The sequence below is a fragment of the Mustelus asterias genome, unplaced genomic scaffold (genome assembly GCF_964213995.1).
Source record: "Mustelus asterias unplaced genomic scaffold, sMusAst1.hap1.1 HAP1_SCAFFOLD_475, whole genome shotgun sequence".
Classification (NCBI taxonomy): Eukaryota; Metazoa; Chordata; class Chondrichthyes; order Carcharhiniformes; family Triakidae; genus Mustelus; species Mustelus asterias.
The window spans coordinates 48,673-69,643 of NW_027590427.1; the positions used below are offsets into that span (position 1 = coordinate 48,673).

Consider the following 20,971-nt stretch of genomic DNA (forward strand, 5'->3'; position numbering starts at 1 on the left):
ATTGGAAGCAAAGTTGGGAGAAGGGCCAGTCCAACAGAAAGAAACCCTCCGACCCTCCCACTTCACCAACTGTCAGAATGAACATGGTTCAGTCCTGGATGTGATTAACAGCAGCATCCAACCCGTGTCAGCAATTGTGAACCCGCTGGTGTCTCAGCAGGGATGTTGACCGAGTGAATCCCTTCCCACACTGAGAGCAGGTGAATGGTCTCTCCCCGGTGTGAACTCGCTGGTGTGTCTGCAGGGTGGATAACTGAGTGAATCCCTTCCCACAGTCAGAGCAGATGAACGGTTTCTCCCCGGTATGAAACTGATGGTGTCTCACCAGGGTGGAGGAATCTCGGAATCGCTTCCCACAATCAGAGCAGGTGAATGGTCTTTCCCCAGTGTGAACTCTCTGGTGTTTCTGCAGAGTGGATGAATCTCTGAATCCCTTTCCACACTCAGTGCAGATGAATGGCCTCTCTCCAGTGTGAACTCGCTGGTGTCCGAGCAGGTTGGATGACTGAGTGAATCTCTTCCCACAGTCAATGCAGATAAAAGGCCTCTCCCCTGTGTGAACTCGCTGGTGTGTCCGCAGGTGGGATAACTGAGTGAATCCCTTCCCACAGTCAGAGCAAGCAAACGGCCTCTCCCCAGTGTGAATGCGTCGATGACTTTCCAGGCTTGATGGAGTAATGAAGCCCTTCCCACAGTCCGCACATTTCCATGGTTTCTCCATGGTACAGGTGTCCTTGTGACTCTCCATATTCAAGAATCAACTGAGGTGTCCACACACACAGAACACGTGTAGCGTCTTTCCCGGTTCCAAAGGGTAATGTTTTGAAAAACTGTGTAACTAGTTAAAGCTGAAACACTCTCACTCAGATGTGCATGTGTCTCGGTGCTTTCCCAGTCACACTGATGTTTAAAATCTTCTGTCGCAGACAAAATAGACAAACATTTCTCCTTCAAGATTCAAAGCTGATGATATTCAGCTCCCAATGAATTGAGCGACTCTGTCAGATGATGTGACGTTTGGTTCGAGATTTCTGTCTGTAAATCCTCACCTTCTGATATCCTGTAAAAGAGTTTACAAAAGTCATCATTGTCAGAACAGGATAGAAATTCAAAACAGATAATTCGAGTTTCTACGGAGCATTCTTTCCTCTCTCATTTGGCACAGTGGTTAGCATTGCTCTCTCACAGCACCAGGGACCTGGCTTTGATTCCCAGCTTGGGTCACTGTCTGTCCGGAGTCTGCACGTTCTCCCCGTGTCTGCGTGGATTTCCTTCGGGTGCTCAGGTTTTCTGCCACAGTCCGAAAGGCGTGCTGGTTAGGTGCATTGGCCATGCTAAATTCTCCCTCAGTCTACCCGAGTGTGGCAACTAGGGGATTTTCACAGTAACTTCATTGCAGTGTTAATGTAAGCCTACTTGTGACGCTAATAAATAAATAAAATCCCAAAATCTGAAAATCTCCGTCTCAGACACTCTCCCTCCATTCTCATTCTGCTGTATCCAATATTCACCCTCCCAATTCTAATGAATGAGTCGTGCTGATCTATCGATACAAGGTTCTGGAGTCAGACACCCAAACATTTTAATTCAGTAAATGTACATATATCTCTCCAGATGCACAATTAGCTGTACAGAAAATGTTTGATAGAGAGTGCTGTATCTTTTAATCAGAGATAGAGTGGGGGATGTGGAAGGAAGAACTTTATTTAGACAGCGAATGGGCATAATCAGAAAATCACACCAGTGGTGGAAGTGGAGAAAAATAATTTCAAATAAATTGGGTTGGATATTTGAAGGAAATAAACATGGAGGGAAACAGTGTTATAGAGGAGGAGTGGGATTGACTGTATTGTCCTACAGAGAGTCGGCATGGACTCGAGTTACTGAATGGACTCCGCCTGTGCAGTAATGACTCTGACTAGAAATTTATAATGTAGCTACAGTGGTATATTACAAGGCTAGAAATAATAAATGTATTTTATCACAGAACCACTATTGTATATCTAATCTGTACCATCTAACAACATTAGATGTATCTCTGTCCTATATTTACTGTCTCCTTAAATGTCAGCCATCTCCTGATGTTCCCGATGGTGAGAGAGTCCAGAACTAGGGGTCATAGTTTGAAGATAAGGGATAAACCTTTTAGAAATGAAGTGAGAAGAAATGTCTTCACCCAGAGGGTGGTGAATGTGCGGAATTCACTACCACAGAAAGTAGTTGAGGCCAAAACGCTGTGTGATTTCTAGATTAAATTAGATAGAGCTCTTGAGGTTCAAGGGATCAAGGGATATGGGGGGTGGGAGGGGGATCAGAATATTGAATTTGATGATCATCCATGATCATAATGAATGGTGGAGTAAACGCAAAGGGCCGAATGGCCTACTCCTGCTTCGAGTTTCTATCTCCTGGGGAAACCAGTCCTTTAATTGTGAACATTAGGAAAGGGACCTTTTAGCCAGACAAATCAGCGTGTCAAGCTGAGGGAGCAAAGGATGTCAATGTCTTTAAGAGAGAGAGAGAGAAACCTGGGCCAACCTTTCCAGAGTCTGCAGCCTCCCTGGATTCACTTCATTTCCCTTCAGTTGCTGCAAGTCCCCAGTTTCCCCCAGAATGAGAAAAGAAATGGAAAGGGGGAGAAAATAAAGTGTTTTACTCACAGATGGTGGTTTCTTTTTGTTTATTACAAATACGTTAATACAAAACAATTACAAATACACAAAGAACAAATGTGAAAAAATACATTACCAATGGCTAACGCCATCCATTTATCAGTTACTATCTTCTATTTCGGAAGGGTTCACTAACGGTCATAATTTTCCAGGGCATTGCCCTCTCAATACACCTCCAATTACAAATCATAATCTACAAAGTGACAAACATTAGTACAACACAACAAGAATAAACATTGCAGCATATCCGCCGCCCTCCAGGGCACCGCCTCCCGGGTTTTTCCCCTGCCGGGGGATGCAACCCTCCAGAGGTACTCAGGTCCGGGGGTTCCACCTGACGGATGTTCGACTGGAGGCGGGGGGACAGGAAAACCACCCCGAACCTACTCAATCCGGACTGCCTTCCGGATTTTCGGCTGGGGCGGTGGGAAAAGCTCTCCGGGATACTCAATTCGGCCTGCCTTCCCAATTTTTCTCCCGGAGAACAAAACCCCCCCGGTGTTACCCCTCTGGGTGCCCCGGACACTTTCCCCAACTGGATGTCACACCCCCCGGGGGTCACTCTATCCGGGGGGGGGGGGGGGGGGGGGGGGGTGGGGGGATACCCCCCAGGCCACAAACAATGCAAAGATTTTCCGTTGGTTAGTACAAACACGATATTACAAAACAATTACAAATGAACAAAGAACAAATCTGAAAAATACATTACCGATGGCTAACACCATCCATTTATCAATTACTACCTTCCATTTCGGAAGGGTTCATCATCAATTACAGTTTTCCAGGGCATTGCCCTCAAAATACACCTCCATTTACAAATCATAATCTACAAATCTACAAACATTAACACAACACTACAACTGTACACAACAAAAAATAAACACTGAAGCATAAGGGCACCGTCCCCTGGGTTTGTCCACCTGCCGGGGGATGCAACCCTCCAGTGGTACTCATATCCGGGGGTTACACCTTACGGATGTTCAGCCGGAGGGGGGAAATGGGGAAACCACCCCGCCTACTCAATCCGGAATCCCTTCCGGAATTTCAGCCGGGGCGGTGGGAGAGTCTCTCCAGGGTACTCAGTTCGGGCCTGCCTTCCCAATTTTTCTCCCGGAGAATAAAAATCCCTCTGGTGTTACTATGTCCGGGGCTTCACCACCCAGAACTTTCCCCAAGTGGATGTCACACCCCCCGGGGGTGACTTTATCCAGGGGGGGATGCCCCCCAGGCCACAAATAACGCAAGAAAATAGACGGGGGCCGGAACAAACCACCAACTATCATAACAGGAAAACCACATATTACAATAACAAACAATCCATGAACAACCATACAATTGTGAAACATTTCGGAGGCATCGCCTTCCAGAGCTTCGCCCATCAACATTCCACCGTCCGAAGTCGACAACGCTCAACTACAGTCCTCCAAAGTCCACCACTCCGGGCCAGAACTTCCAAAATCACACCCACTGGGGCTGCACCGTCTGGGGTCACACCTTCCGCGGCTGAACCTTCCGAAACCATAGTTCCCAAATGGCTCCTCCCTGGCTTGGGTCTTCCGAGATTGCATCTACCTGGGCCACGCCTTTCAAGGCACAGGAATCCCAGCGAGAGCAGCATTCAACAAGCCCCAGCCGAAACAAAAAGTTCTTGCACAAGTCACGAACCCAAGCACTTGAAACAGAAACTTCACGCCGACCAAGGCGTTCCTCCCAGCGGCCACATTTCCAAAAGCTCACCGCAAGGCGCGCATTAAGCCCGCCTTGAACTCCTTATCCTCTGCCCGCCCCCTGCCTGGAGCACACTATACTGGCCAACACGCAAAGCGAACGGCCAATATGGTGGACTGGCTGGACAATCCAATCTTTCCCACTCACAGATGTGGATTTCTTTTTGTTTATTACAAATACGTTAATACAAAACAATTACAAATACACAAAGAACAAATGTAAAAAAAATACATTACCAATGGCTAATGCCATCCATTTATCAGTTACTACCTTCCATTTCGGAAGGGTTCATCGTCAATTACAGTTTTCCAGGGCATTGCCCTCAAAATACACCTCCATTTACAAATCATAATCTACAAATCTACAAACATTAACACAACACTACAACTGTACACAACAAAAAAATAAACACTGAAGCATAAGGGCACCGTCCCCTGTGTTTGTCCACCTGCCGGGGGATGCAACCCTCCAGTGGTACTCATATCCGGGGGTTACACCTTACGGATGTTCAGCCGGAGGGGGGAAATGGGGGAAACCACCCCGCCTACTCAATCCGGAATCCCTTCCGGAATTTCAGCCGGGGCGGTGGGAGAGTCTCTCCAGGGTACTCAGTTCGGGCCTGCCTTCCCAATTTTTCTCCCGGAGAATAAAAATCCCTCTGGTGTTACTATGTCCGGGGCTTCACCACCCAGAACTTTCCCCAAGTGGATGTCACACCCCCCGGGGGTGACTTTATCCAGGGGGGGATGCCCCCCAGGCCACAAATAATGCAAGAAAATAGACGGGGGCCGGAACAAACCACCAACTACCATAACAGGAAAACCACATATTACAATAACAAACAATTCATGAAAAATACATTACCGATGGCTAACACCATCCATTTATCAATTACTACCTTCCATTTCGGAAGAGTTCATCGTCAATTACAGTTTTCCAGGGCATTGCCCTCAAAATACACCTCCATTTACAAATCATAATCTACAAATCTACAAACATTAACACAACACTACAACTGTACACAACAAAAAAATAAACACTGAAGCATAAGGGCACCGTCCCCTGGGTTTGTCCACCTGCCGGGGGATGCAACCCTCCAGTGGTACTCATATCCGGGGGTTACACCTTACGGATGTTCAGCCGGAGGGGGGAAATGGGGAAACCACCCCGCCTACTCAATCCGGACTGCCTTCCGGAATTTCAGCCGGGGCGGTGGGAGAGTCTCTCCAGGGTACTCAGTTCGGGCCTGCCTTCCCAATTTTTCTCCCGGAGAATAAAAATCCCTCTGGTGTTACTATGTCCGGGGCTTCACCACCCAGAGCATTTTCCCAAGTGGATGTCACACCCCCCGGGGGTGACTTTATCCAGGGGGGGATGCCCCCCAGGCCACAATAACGCAAGAAAATAGACGGGGGCCGGAACCACCAACTGTCATAACAAGAAAACCACATATTACAATAACAAACAGTCCATGAACAACCATACAATTGTGAAACATTTCAGAGGCATCGCCTTCCAGAGCTTCGCCCATCAACATTCCACCGTCCGAAGTCGACAACGCTCAAATACAGTCCTCCAAAGTCCACCACTCCGGGCCAGAACTTCCAAAATCACACCCACTGGGGCTGCACCGTCTGGGGTCACACCTTCCGCAGCTGAACCTTCCGAAACCATAGTTCCCAAATGGCTCCTCCCTGGCTTGGGTCTTCCGAGACTGCATCTACCTGGGCCACGCCTTTCAAGGCACAGGAATCCCAGCGAGAGCAGCATTCAACAAGCCCCAGCCGAAACAAAAAAGTTCTTGCACAAGTCACGAACCCAAGCACTTGAAACAGAAACTTCACGCCGACCAAGGCGTTCCTCCCAGCGGCCACATTTCCAAAAGCTCACCGCAAGGCGCGCATTAAGCCCGCCTTGAACTCCTTATCCTCTGCCCGCCCCCTGCCTGGAGCACACTATACTGGCCAACACGCAAAGCGAACGGCCAATATGGTGGACTGGCTGGACAGTCCAATCTTTCCCACTCACAGATGTGGCTTTCTTTTTGTTTATTACAAATACGTTAATACAAAACAATTACAAATACACAAAGAACAAATGTGAAAAAAATACATTACCAATGGCTAAACGCCATCCATTTATCAGTTACTACCTTCCATTTCGGAAGGGTTCATCGTCAATTACAGTTTTCCAGGGCATTGCCCTCAAAATACACCTCCATTTACAAATCATAATCTACAAATCTACAAACATTAACACAACACTACAACTGTACACAACAAAAAATAAACACTGAAGCATAAGGGCACCGTCCCCTGGGTTTGTCCACCTGCCGGGGGATGCAACCCTCCAGTGGTACTCATATCCGGGGGTTACACCTTACGGATGTTCAGCCGGAGGGGGGAAATGGGGAAAACCACCCCGCCTACTCAATCCGGAATCCCTTCCGGAATTTCAGCCGGGGCGGTGGGAGAGTCTCTCCAGGGTACTCAGTTCGGGCCTGCCTTCCCAATTTTTCTCCCGGAGAATAAAAATCCCTCTGGTGTTACTATGTCCGGGGCTTCACCACCCAGAACTTTCCCCAAGTGGATGTCACACCCCCCGGGGGTCACTTTATCCAGGGGGGGATGCCCCCCAGGCCACAAATAACGCAAGAAAATAGACGGGGGCCGGAACAAACCACCAACTATCATAACAGGAAAACCACATATTACAATAACAAACAATTCATGAAAAATACATTACCGATGGCTAACACCATCCATTTATCAATTACTACCTTCCATTTCGGAAGGGTTCATCGTCAATTACAGTTTTCCAGGGCATTGCCCTCAAAATACACCTCCATTTACAAATCATAATCTACAAATCGACAAACATTAACAACACTACAACTGTACACAACAAAAAAATAAACACTGAAGCATAAGGGCACCGTCCCCTGGGTTTGTCCACCTGCCGGGGGATGCAACCCTCCAGTGGTACTCATATCCGGGGGTTACACCTTATGGATGTTCAGCCGGAGGGGGGAAATGGGGAAACCACCCCGAACGTACTCAATCCGGAATCCCTTCCGGAATTGCAGCCGGGGCGGTGGGAGAGTCTCTCCAGGGTACTCAGTTCGGGCCTGCCTTCCCAATTTTTCTCCCGGAGAATAAAAATCCCTCTGGTGTTACTATGTCCGGGGCTTCACCACCCAGAACTTTCCCCAAGTGGATGTCACACCCCCCGGGGGTGACTCCATCCAGGGGGGGATGCCCCCCAGGCCACAAATAACGCAAGAAAAATAGACGGGGGCCGGAACAAACCACCAACTATCATAACAGGAAAACCACATATTACAATAACAAACAATCCATGAACAACCATACAATTGTGAAACATTTCGGAGGCATCGCCTTCCAGAGCTTCGCCCATCAACATTCCACCGTCCGAAGTCGGCAACGCTCAACTACAGTCCTCCAAAGTCCACCACTCCGGGCCAGAACTTCCAAAATCACACCCACTGGGGCTGCACCGTCTGGGGTCACACCTTCCGCGGCTGAACCTTCCGAAACCATAGTTCCCAAATGGCTCCTCCCTGGCTTGGGTCTTCCGAGATTGCATCTACCTGGGCCACGCCTTTCAAGGCACAGGAATCCCAGCGAGAGCAGCATTCAACAAGCCCCAGCCGAAACAAAAAGTCCTTGCACAAGTCACGAACCCAAGCACTTGAAACAGAAACTTCACGCCGACCAAGGCGTTCCTCCCAGCGGCCACATTTCCAAAAGCTCACCGCAAGGCGCGCATTAAGCCCGCCTTGAACTCCTTATCCTCTGCCTGCCCGCCCCCTGCCTGGAGCACACTATACTGGCCAACACGCAAAGCGAACGGCCAATATGGCGGACTGGCTGGACAATCCAATCTTTCCCACTCACAGATGTGGACGACAGGAGGAAGTTTGACTCTGTCTGAAACTCCATCTTCACTCACACAAAGCCCGCGCTCTCCATGGCTGGGGACCAGAATCCTTCCGGTCCTCCAACTCTTCCTATTGGCCAGAGCTAGTAAGGGGCCGTGAATCAAAGGTGCGCATGTGCGTATTTTGGGGGGCATGCGCATGTGCGGTTGTGGGGCGGGGCCCAGGACAAAGCCGGCGCACTGACCATTGTCTGTCCGGCTCTTCCAGCCTTTCCCATTGGACAACAGCTCAGCGCGGCTGGAGGACAAAGTCCCGCCCACCCCCACGTGGGGCTCCGCCCCTCATTGTCTGTCAGCGGGGTTTGACCAATGGAAACTCTGGAGGACCGGAAGTTCTTTAATCCTCCAGCCAATCAGAGCTCCCACATTGTCTGAATGCGGAAGTTGCACAATGAGCTTGTTCAGCTGCTCATTCCTGCCCAGCAAAGCTGCTGCTGCTCTCCTTCTGAATGAAAATTGAGTTTCAGACAGACTCAAGGAAGTGAAAAGAATCAGCCAATGTCTACGACCATACTCGTCTGAAAACGCCTGATCTCGAGAGCTAAGCAGATTCAGGCCTGGTTAGTACTTGAATGGGAGACCTCCTGGGAATACCAGGTGTAGTAGACTTTAGGGTAGCATGGTGGCACAGTGGTTAGCACTGCTGCCTCACAACGTCAGGGACTCGGGTTCGATTCCTGGTTTGGGTCACTGTCTGTGTGGAGTTTGCATATTCTCCCCATGTCTGCGTGGGTTTCCTTCGGGTGCTTCGGTTTCCTCCCACAGTCCAAAAGGTGTGTGGGTCAGGTGGATTGGCCATGTTAAATTGACCCTTTGTACCAGGGGGACAAGTTAGGGTAAATGCACAGAGGTACGGGGATAGGGCCTGGGTGGGATTGTGGTTGGTGCAGACTTGATGGGCCGAATGGCCTCCTTCTACACTATAGGATTGTATGATTCTATGAAGTGAATCCAGAGAGGGTGCAGACTCTGGAAAGGTTGGCCCAGCTCTCTCTCTCTCCCTCTCTTAAATACATTGACATTCTTTGCTCCCTCAGCTTGACACATTGATTTGTCTGGTTAAGAGGATGTTCTCTTTCCTAATGTTCAGAATTAAAGGGCTGCTTTCCCCAGGAGATGGCTGACATTTAAGGGGACAGTAAATTAATATAGGACAGAGATATATCTCGTGATTTTTTTTGTCACAGATTAGATAAATTATTTAAGGTTCTGCAATGAAGTAATTTATTCTTATTTATATTCTTGTAATATTGTTCTGTACCTATGTTATATACTTCCAGTTATAGAGTCATTACAGCAAAGGGGTCCTTTCAGCCACACACGTCCATCCTAACTCTTGGTAAAGGTCTCTTAGTTCTGGAAGCAGCGAGCGTGGATCTGTCAATCAGCCTCAATCAGCACCTTCAGGAGAATTGGGAGGGTGAATATTAGATACAGCAGAGTGAGAATGGAGGGAGAGTGTGTGGGATGGAGATTCACAGGAATGAGAGAGGAAAGAATGTTCCATAGAAACTAGAATTGTCTGCATTTCTATCCTGTACTGACAGTGATGCATTTTGTAAACTACTTTTACAGGATATCTGAAGGTGAAGATTTGCAGGCAGAAATATCAAACCAAATGTCACACTAAGATCTCACAAATTCACTCTATTTATCGGAACCTGAATATCATCAGTCTTTCAATTTAGAAGGATAAATTTTTGGCTGTTCTGTCTTTTTCAGGAGATCTTAAATATCAGTGTGCTTGGAAAAGCACTGAAACACACGCACACCTGAGTGAGCGTGTTCCAGTGCACGGACTGTGGAAAGAGCTTTAACACAGTCTGAAAAAACATTGAATCATTCACATCAGGGAGAGAAATTAATTGTGTTGTGTGTGTGGACGAGGAAACCAGCAGAGTCACAAGGGCACCTGCACCATGGAGAAACGGTGGAAATGTGGGGACTGTGGGAAGGGATTCAATTACCCATCAAAGCTGGAAACTCATCGACGCAGTCACACTGGGGAGAGACCATTCACCTGCTCTCAGTGTGGGAAGGGATTTAGTCAATTCTCCCTTCTGCTTACACACCAGCGAGTTCACACCGGGGAGAGGCCATTCGCCTGTTCTGAGTGTGGGAAGGGATTTAGTGATTTAGCCACACTGCGGAGACACCAGCGAATTCACAGTGGGGAGAGACCATTCACCTGCTCTGACTGTGGGAAGGGATTCACTCAATCATCCCATCTGCTGGCACACCAGCGAGTTCACACTGGGGAGAAGCCATTCACCTGCCCTGTTTGCGGAAAAGTTTTCAGCAATTCATCCACGCTACTGACACACCAGCGAGTTCACACTGGAGACAGACCGTTCAATTGCTCTGACTGTGGAAAGGGATTCATTCAGTCATCCCACTTGCTGACACACCAACGGGTCCACAGAGGGGAAAAGCCATTCACCTGCTCTGAGTGTGGGAGAGGATTCAGTGATTCATCAAACCTGCTGACACACCAGCGAGTTCACACTGAGAAGAAGCCATTCAACTGCCCTGTGTGTGGAAAGGGATTCAAACATTCAGCAACCGTGATGAAACACCAGCGAGTTCACACCGGGGAGAGGCCGTTCACCTGCTCCATGTGTGGGAAGGGATTCACATTGTTATGCAACTTGCAGAGACACCAGCGAGTTCACAAATGATGACAGGGGTTGGATACTGCTGTTATTGCTGTGGTTAATCACATCCAGGCCCGAACCATGTTCATTCTGACAGTAGGTGAAGTGGGAGGGTCGGAGGGTTTCTTTCTCGTGGACTGGCCGGTCCCACAACTTTGCTTCCAGTGGCTGATGCTCTTTGAGCCTGGGAGAGCACATTTCCACTGAAATGATCCACATTTGATGGCAGGATTAGAGGATACATGTGAAGCTTCTTGTAGTTTAATTGCTGGAGAAATGCTATGTCTTAAATTGTATTCGCTTTTTAACTTCAAGAGAAATAGTCACTTTCCTTCAACACACACAGATTAGTGTGGGTTTGATTATCAGTTTCTGTAATGGTGTTGTTGTGATGCATTTTCTGTGACTTTTATTTCTTATGAAAATAAAATAAAAATGGTATTTTGTAATGTGTATATTGCTTCCTGAGCTTTAGCACACCTGTCACCTTTCTGTGTAGATTTTCTATGTTCTGTAGTAATTGCTGTATTAGTTTGTGTATCTCTTGTACTTTTAGTTATTTGTCTTTAAGTAACTTGCTTCAGGCATCAGCAGTCACTGAGAAATGAAACATCACACCTCAGATGTAGCAGTTCGGTCGATGAGCCTGACGAACATCAGTCATTAGGAAGTGACACCACACGTCCTTTTATTACAAGGAAGCAGACACACAAATTACCTTGTGCTTCCTTGTTTTCTCAGTGGAAAAGCTTTAAACTTACTACAGCAGCAGAGAAAAGCAGTAAGGAAAAGGATGTTGCTGCAAGTGACTGAGATTCTGGATTAACTCAGTTAGGAGTTAATGGGAAGTGATATCAGGAAGGTGACCAGGACGGCACGGTGACACAGTGGTTAGCACTGCTGCCTCACAACACCAGGAGCCCGGGTTCAATTCCAACCTCAGGTGACTGTGTGTGTGGAGTTTGTACATTCTCCCCGTATCTGCGTGGGTTTCCTCCGGGTGCTCCAATTTCCTCCCACACTCCAAAGATGTGTGGGTTAGGTTGATTGACTGTGCTAAATTGCCCTTCGTGTTGGGGGGTTAGGAAGGTAAATACATGGGGTTATGGGGATAGGGTCTGGGGTGGTTGATGCAGACTCGGTGGGCCGAATGGCCTCCTTCTGCACTGTAGGGATTTGATGATTTCTATGAGTTAATGGGAAGTGACATCAGCAAGATGACCAATATCCTTCAGGGACCAATCAAACATTGATCATGCACCATTTTATCAATCAGGGATTGATCATGTGCTACTTGGGCCAATCAGAGCCACAGCAGACGAGCGACAAAGCTGAATGAGTGAATACCGCACAGAGATAGTTGTGAGCGAGGGTTAATGAGCGACAATTTTCCGGAGCTCGGTGCGCAACACAACACAACATGAAGTAAGAAGATAGACTTTGGTCAACAGAACAGCCGACAGCCACAGTCAACCAGAAGCTGAGAGCTGGTGTTCCAGAGTGAGTGGACTGACCCACTGTGTTTAAATATTGTGATTTTATACTTATTACAATTAATAAATTCTGTGACAACATTCTTGTACCTGGAATGGTCTGTAACTCGCCAGGAGCTGCAGATTCCTTTCACAACTTATTCCAATGGGTAACTGACTTGACTGTTACAATTGAGATTGGAGCCAAACCCAGATCTTACAATAGGATAGAATTTCACATTCTGTTTGAAGGGGAGAAATGTGGGTCTAAGACCAGTGTTTTGAATCGAAATAAATGGTCTGAAAGCGGAGCTGGCTCAGCCATACAAAATAAGGGAAATTATATATTTTCATCTTTGATTTGTTTTGAAATATTTTCTGTGAATATCATTATAATCCTGGTTGGGGCTGTTAATGTTTAAAGAAAAATTCAAATAGCCAGTGATTAACTGAAAGAATTACGCCACAAGAATCTTTAAACAAAAACATACTTTATTGGATATATAAAACAAAAGAAAATTAAAAACCAACACTACAAACTGAACACTGTAGGTTAAAAAGATTTACGTTATAAACACAGTTCTACTTTTTAACTTTTTCCCAAAATTTCCCTGATACTTAATATCTTGAAGGTTCATTCACTTCTGTTCCTGTGAACATATGGAAGGTACGTCAAAGCTCACCAGAATTCACTTTAATCCTCCTCAGTGTTCCAGCTATTCTCCAAGCTTTTATGAGGTCCTTCCATTGGCTTCCCACTGAATAACCCTTCAACTTTCCTCTATGATCTCAAAACTGTGGACTCCTCACTCAAAGCCTGAGCTTCACTGTCTTCTTGCTGAGGGATTTAAACATGAGGAACAGCACTGGTTCCTCATGGCCCTCGAGGCTTCCAGTCCCACAGCTGGTTCACAGCTCCTGGTCCCACAGCTGGTTCACAGCTCCTGGTCCCACAGCTCCTGGTCCCACTGCTCCTGGTCCTGCAGCATTTTCACAGCTCCTGGTCCCACAGCTCCTGCTCCCACAGCTGGTTCACAGCTCCTGGATCCACAGCTGACGGCTTCCAGGCTAACTGCAGACTGCCTGCTTTCTGTGAAAGGTCAAAGCCTTTCTCTTTTCTCCATACCGTTTAACTAAGGGTCTGTGGAATATTCCATTCGGGGGAGGTGGTGGGATAATGGGAATGTCGCTGGCCGAGTAATGCAGAGACCAGCAAAGGTTCTGGGGACAGACAGCCGGTGGGATTTGAATTCAGTGAATCAATCTGGAATTATATAAAGTTAGTCTCAGTAACGGTGACCATAAAATTCTCAGGGATTGTTGTAAAAATCCATCCGGTTCACCCTATTAATACCCCCTATTAGGGAAGGAAATCTGCCACCCTTACCCGGTCTGGCCTACATGTGAATCCAGACCCACACAGCGATGTGGGTGACTCTTAACTGCCCCTCTGAAATGGCCGAGCAAGTCACTCCGTTCAGGGGCAATTAGGAGCTGAGCAACGTGTGCTGGGGCTTTGCCAGCAGTGTCCACATCCCAGGAAAGAATAAAGAATATTCCACGGAAAGTGATGGGTGATTTGAAATGAATTGAAAGGAGGTCAGGAGGTGCTCGTATCGTCCAGAGCTGCTTTTCAATGGATCCTCCTGTTTAAAATAAAAACACATCAGTGTGCCCCTTTCCCAGACACACTGACCTTGGAATATCACTGCCGTTTTTAAACATTTCTTTGATAAAGAATCAGTCATTTAGAATTGTGAAACAGACAGAAATTAAATGTTGCGTTTTTCCTGGGATCCTCCTGTGCCTGGCACCGGTGTCCTGAACAAGGTTATTAACATTCTCTGTGTTAAAGGTTCCTCCTGGTTCTTGCTGTCTGTTGTGTCCTTTGTCACAGTCGGTACCAGGACATTTCTATTGAAAGGTTGTTAAGAAATTCCAGTGAATTCCAGTCCCTTGTGTAACGTTCCATTTGGTGTGCGTCAGATTCAGAGATGTCCACGTGTGTGTGAAAAGGGTTCTGGGTAAGGGTTTTAACCCTTCTTTCCCCGTTAGTAACAATGAGCCCTGTATTCAATTCTAAAGTATAAAGTCCTCATTAGATATCAATTCTACCTGTTATCTACATTTCACCAACCAGTCTATATTTTCATCACAGGACTGCAGTGGGAGCACCGTCAACATCTTACTGACTTGATCGATTTTATCGAGCAGATGACGAAGGTGATCGATGAGGGTAGAGCAGTGGATGTTGTGAACATAGATTTTAGTGAGGCTTTCGACAAGGTCCCTCATGGTCGGCTCATCCAGAAGATTAAGATGCATGGGATTCACGGTGACTTGGCCACTTGGATTCAGAATTGACTTGCCCATAGAAGTCAGAGAATAGTGGTGAGGGTGTTTTTCTGACTGGAGGTCCATGACTAGTGGTGTTCCACAGGGATCCGTACTGGGACCTGCGCTATTTGTGATATATATATAAATGACTTGGATCAAAACGTGGATGGGTGGGTTAGTAAGCTTGCAGACGACACAAAACTAGATGGAGTTGTGGATAGTGTAGAAGGTTGTCAGAGGATACAGTGGGATGTAGATCAGCTGCAGATATGAGCGGAGAAAGGGCAGATGGATTTTAATCCGGGCAAGTGTGAGGTGCTGCACTTGGGAGATCAAATATTAAGGATAACTATACAGTTAATGTACAGAGGGATCTTGGGGTTCAAGTCCACAGCTTCCTGAAATTAGCCACACAAATATTTAGTCGGTAAAGAAGGCATATGGCATGCTTGCCTTTATTGAGTACAAGAGTCAGCATGCCATGTTGCAGCTTTATAAAACTTTGTTTGGGCTGCACTTAGAATATTGCGTTCAATTCTGGTCACCACATTACAGAAAGGATGCAGAGGCTTTGATGAGGGTGCAGAAGAGGTTTCCCAGGATGCTGCCTGGATTGGAGGGTGTGAGCGACTGACAAACGAGGGTTGTTTTCTCGATAGCGGTGGAGGGTGAGGGGAGACCTGATAGCAGTCTATAAAATGAGACACAGAATCTTTTCCCCCAGAGTTGTTATGTCTAATACCAGGGAGCATGCACTGAAGGTGAAACGGGGAAAGTTCAAAGGAGATGTGAGAGGTAGGTTGTTTTACACAGAGAGTGGTAGGTGTCTGGAACACGCTGCCAGGGATGGTGCTGGAGGCAGATACGATAGGGGCGTTTAAGGGGGTTTTAAATAAGCACATGAATATGCAAGGAATAGAGGAATATGGACCAAGGGCAGGCAGAAAGGAATAGTTTAATTTGACATCATGTTCGACACAACATGGTGGGCTGAAGGGTCTGTTCCTGTGCTGTACTGTTCTACGTTCTATTTGTGATCTCCATTTAGAAAAAGGAAACAGAGGCACTGGAGAAGGAGCAAGAAAGATTCACAAGAATAATCCCAGAACTGTCATCACTTGTGAACTCAATGGTGTTTCACCAAGTTTGCTGACTGAGTGAATCCCTTCCCAGTCAGAGCAGGTGACCAGCCTCTGCCTGGTGTGAACTCACTGGTGGGACATTAGTTCCCGAGAGCTTTTGAAGCCACGCCCACATTTAAAGGGTCTCTCCTGGGTGTGATGATGTTGTGTCTCGGCAGGCTGGATAACTGAGTAAATCCTTTCGCACACACCAAGCAGGTGAATGGTTTCTCCCCGGTGTGAACTCACTGGTGTTTCAGCAGTGTTGGTGATATTCTAAACCTCCTTGAACAGTGAGAGCAGCTGAACGGCCTCTCCCCGGTGTGAATGTGCTCGGGGATCATCAGTTCCTGAGAGCTTCTGAAGCCGGCCTCTCAGGCAGAGCATTTAAAGGGGCTCTCCTTGGAGTGAGTGGCTTTGTGTCTCAGCATGCTGGATGACTGAGTGAATCCCTTCCCACACACAGAGCAGGTGAACGGTCTCTCCCCAGTGTGAACTCGCTGGTGTTCCTGCAGGTTGGATGACGTTTTAAACCTCTTTGAGCAGTGAGAGCAGCTGAACGGTCTCTCCTCAGTGTGAATGCGCTGGTGGGACACCAGTCCCTGAGAGCTTTTGAATCCGCTCCCACAGTCAGAGCATTTAAAGGGTCTCTCATTGGTGTGAGTGACTTTGTGTTTCAGCAGGCTGGATAATTGAGTGAATCTCTTCCCACACATAGAGTAGGTGAACGGCCTCTCCCCAGTGTGAACTCGCTGGTGTATCTGCAGGTTGCATGAAGTACTGGGACCTCTGCTCTTTGGGATACATATAAATGACTTGGATTAAAATGTGGATGGGTGGGTTAGCAAGCTTGCAGACAACACAAAGCTAGTTGGAGTTGTAGATAGTGTAGAAGGTTGTCAAAGGATACAGTGGGATGTAGTTCAGCTGCAGATATGAGCGGAGAAATGGCAGATGGATTTTAATCCGGGCAAGTTTTTTTACATAGAGAGTGGTAGGTGTCTGGAACACGCTGCTCGGAGTGGTGGTGGAGGCAGATACAATAGGAGCATTTAAGGGGGTTTTAAATAAGCACATGAATATGCAAGGAATAGAGGAATATGGACCAAGGGCAGGCAGAAAGGAAGAGTTTAATTTGGCATCATGTTCGACACAACATGGTGGGCTGAAGGGTCTGTTCCTGTGCTGTACTGTTCTACGTTCTATTTGTGATCTCCATTGAGAAAAAGGAAACAGAGACACTGGAGATGGGGCAAGAAAGATTCAAAGAATACTCCCAGAACTGTAATCACTTGTGAACTCACTGGTGTTTCACCAAGTTTGCTGACTGAGTGAATCCTTTCCCAGTCAGAGCAGGTGACCAGCCTCTGCCTGGTGTGAACTCACTGGTGGGACATGAGTTCCCGAGAACTTTTGAAGCCACGCCCACATTTAAAGGGTCTCTCCTGGGTGTGAGTGAGATTGTGTTTCAGCAGACTAGATAATTGAGTGAATCCCTTCCCACACTGAGAGCAGGTGAACGGTCTCTCCCCAGTGTGAACTCGCTGGTGTGTCTGCAGGTTGTATGATGTTCTAAACCTCTTTGAGCAGTGAGAGCAGCTGAACGGTCTGTCCTCAGTGTGAATGCGCTGGTGGGACACCAGTTCTCCAGAGCTTTTGAAACCACTCCCACAGTCAGAGCATTTAAAGGGTCTCTCATTGGTGTGAGTGAGATTGTGTCTGCTGAGGTGGGATGAATGAGTGAATCCCTTCCCACACACCGAGCAGGTGAACGGTCTCTCCCCAGTGTGAACTCGCTGGTGTCTCCGCAGGTTGAATGATGTTCTAAACCTCTTTGTGCAATGAGAGCAGGTGAACGGTCTGTCCTCAGTGTGAATTCGCTGGTGGGACACCAGATACTGAGAGCTTTTGAAACCACTCCCACAGTCAGAGCATTTAAAGGGTCTCTCCTGGGTGTGAGTGACTTTGTGCTTCAGCAGGTAGGATAACTGACTGAATCCCTTCCCACAGACAGAGCAGATGAATGGTCTCTCCCCAGTGTGACTGCGTTGATGAATTTCCAGCTCAGATGGGATTCTGTATCTCTTCCCACAGTCCCCACATTTCCACGGTTTCTCCATGATGCGGGTGTCCTTGTGACTCTCCAGGTTAAACAATCAGTTAAATCTCACACAGAACACGGGTACAGTCTCTCCCGCTATGAATGCTGCAATGTATTTTCAGGCTGTGTAACTGGTTAAAGCTCTTTCCACACTCAGTGCACTGGAACACTCTCACTCGGGTGTGTGTATCTCAGTGCATTTCTAGTAACAGCGATGTTTACAATCTTTTGAAGCCAAGAGGCCAGACGAACAATTCTCCTGCCAGGTTCAAAGGCCAATGATATTCAGGTCCCAAGAAATCGAGTCAATCTGTCAGATCTAGATGTGATGTTGGAGATTTCTGTCTGATTTCTCCTTGTCTAATATCCTGTGAGTCAATTTAGAAAAAAAACATCACAATTCAGAATACGATCAAAATTCAAATTGACATTTCTAGTTTCTATGGAGCATTCATTAAAGACACAGTCATGGAGCATTAAACTTGCCGAGCAGGGCCTCCCGTATCAGCACACAGGCAGCTGCATTGTGAGACTGCCAGCAGTACGGACAAGTCAGAGATAAGGGTGTCCTCAGAAGTGGGATTCATTGTGAAAGCTCAGGGACGGTTGATAAGATGTAGGAATTCTATGATTCTAATGAATGTTCTTTCCTCTCCCATTCCCCAAAAGCTGTAAATCTCCATCCCACACACTCTCCCTCCATTCTCACTCTGCTGTATCTAATATTCACCCTCCCAATTCTCCTGAAGGTGCTGATTGAGGCTGATTGACAGATCCATGCTCACTGCTTCCTGTCCAGCACAGAAATCAGAACAAATAGGAGCTGCAGTCAGCATTCGGCCCATCGAGTCTGCTCAACCATTCATTCAGATTATTGGTTGATCAACCTCTGCATTATTTTCCCCACACTGTCCCCCATATCCATCGATATCTTCAATATCCAGAAACCTATCAATCCCTCTCTTGAAAATTCTTGATGACTGAGGCTCTATAGTCCTCTGGGGTAGAGAATCCAAAACATCACCACGTCCTTGAGTGAAGAAATCCTTCCTCATCTGAGCTTTCTCTCCATTTTTCAGCCTGTTCCCAATAATTATTGACTCCCTTGTCATTCAAAAACTGTCTAACTCATCCTTGAATATATTCAATCCCTCCACTGGTCCCTATGGAAGAGAAATCTAGACACTAACAATTCTCTGAGGGAAGAGATTGTTGGAAATATATAATATAGCTGCAGTCCAAAATTACACAGCCAGATATAATAAGTGTATTTTATTACAGAGCTATAAATAATATATCTAATCTGTACCATATAACAACAGGGGAGCTGATAGCCTTGTGGTATTAATCACCAGACTATTAATCCAGAAACATAGCTGATGTTCTGGGGACCCGGGTTTGAATCCTGCCACAGCAGATGGTGGAATTTGAATTTAAATACAAAATCTAGAATTAAGAATCTACTGATGACCATGAAACCATTGTCGATTGACCAAAAAACCCATCTGGTTCATTAATGTGCTTTAGGGAAGGAAATCTGCCATCCTTACCCAGTCTGGCCTACATGTGACTCCAGAGCCACAGCAATGTGGTTGACTCTCAAACAGCTTCTGAAATGGCCGAGCGAGCCATTCAGTTCAAGGGCAATTAGGGATGGGCAATAAATGCTGGCCCAGCCTGCAATGCCCGTGTCCCAAGGATGAATAAAAAAAACATCAGACACGTCTCTGTCCTGTATTAGTTTACTGTCCCCTTTAATATATTTCAGAAATTAGATGGGCACATGAAGGAAATAAAGTTGCAGGGGAAAGGGAATATAGAAAGGGAATGGGACTGACTGGATTGTTCTACAGAGAGTCGGCATGGATTCGAGTTACTGAATGGACTCCTTCTGTGCCGTAATGACTCAATGAGTGAAAATATATAACATAGCTTCAGTGCTACATTATAAAACGAGAATTAATAATAAACGTACTTTGTTACAGAACCATAAATATTATACCAAATCTACAATATAACAACACAAGGCATATCTCTGTCCTATATTAATTTATTGTCCTTTTAAATGCCAGCCATCACCTGGGGAAACCAGCTCTTTAATTGTGAACATTAGGAAAGGGACCTTTTAGCCAGACAAATCAATGAGTCAAGCTGAGGGAGCAAAGGATGTCAATGTCTTTAAGAGAAAGAGAAACCTGGGCCAACCTTTCCAGAGTCTGCAGCCTCCCTGGATTCACTCCGTTTCCCTTCAGTTGCTGCAAGTCCCCAATTTCCCCCAGAATGAGAAAAGAACTGGAAAGGGAGAGAAAAGAAAGTGTTTTACTCACAGATGTTGAAGACAGAAGGAAGTTTGAGTCTGTCTGAAGCTCAATCTTCATTCAGAGTGAGAGCAGCAGCAGCTTTGCTGGGCAGGAATGAACAGCCGAACAAGCTCATTGTCCACTTCCGCATTCAGACAATGGGGGAGCTCTGATTGGCTGGCGGACCAGAGAACTTCCGGTCCTCCAACTTTCCATTGGCCAACACCTCAGCATACAGGTCAAATGGTTGGCTCCCCCCGCACATGCGCATCTTCCCCTCTCCCTTGGACATGCGCAGTCCCGGGCCGAGGGAGGGGGCGATCACGACGCGGCTTCTCGCTCTGGCCGGAGCCGTCAGCCGGTTGATTGGAAACCGTGGCTGGAAGAGGTGAAGGGGGAGGGGGAACAATGGGTGGGGGCGGGGCTCCCGGGTCCGCGCGCCCGGGCCTGCGCACCGGAGACGTCATCGCGGAGCAGAATGATTCCTATTGGCTGATTTAGGCAGAGCTCTATTATGGACGTCACAATGCGGAAGTTGTCCAAACTCCCTCCTCTGGGCAACATCTGGGAGGAAATCAATGTTTCCCCCTTTCCATTTCTTTTCTCATTCTGGGGGAAATTGGGGA

At 47.0% G+C, this 20,971-nt stretch overlaps 1 protein-coding gene and 1 pseudogene across 1 annotated transcript; one reads left to right on the top strand and one right to left on the bottom strand.

Moving 5' to 3' along the window:
• Positions 1-127: 127 nt before the first annotated feature.
• LOC144486815 (uncharacterized) lies at positions 128-20,479 on the bottom strand. The gene is made up of 4 exons (XM_078204836.1): positions 20,373-20,479; positions 17,430-18,413; positions 12,067-12,084; positions 128-656 (listed from the first exon to the last, which is right to left on the bottom strand). Exons 2-4 carry the CDS (start codon positions 18,062-18,064, stop codon positions 128-130), a joined length of 1,182 nt encoding a protein of 393 aa, XP_078060962.1. The 5' UTR covers positions 18,065-18,413; positions 20,373-20,479.
• LOC144486817 (5S ribosomal RNA) lies at positions 8,861-8,969 on the top strand (annotated as a pseudogene).
• Positions 20,480-20,971: the final 492 nt, after the last annotated feature.

What these genes read in the sequence shown, in the direction of transcription:
- LOC144486815 (XM_078204836.1), bottom strand. Translation starts at nt 18,064, where the DNA reads ATGGAGAAACCGTGGAAATGTGGGGACTGTGGGAAGAGATACAGAATC.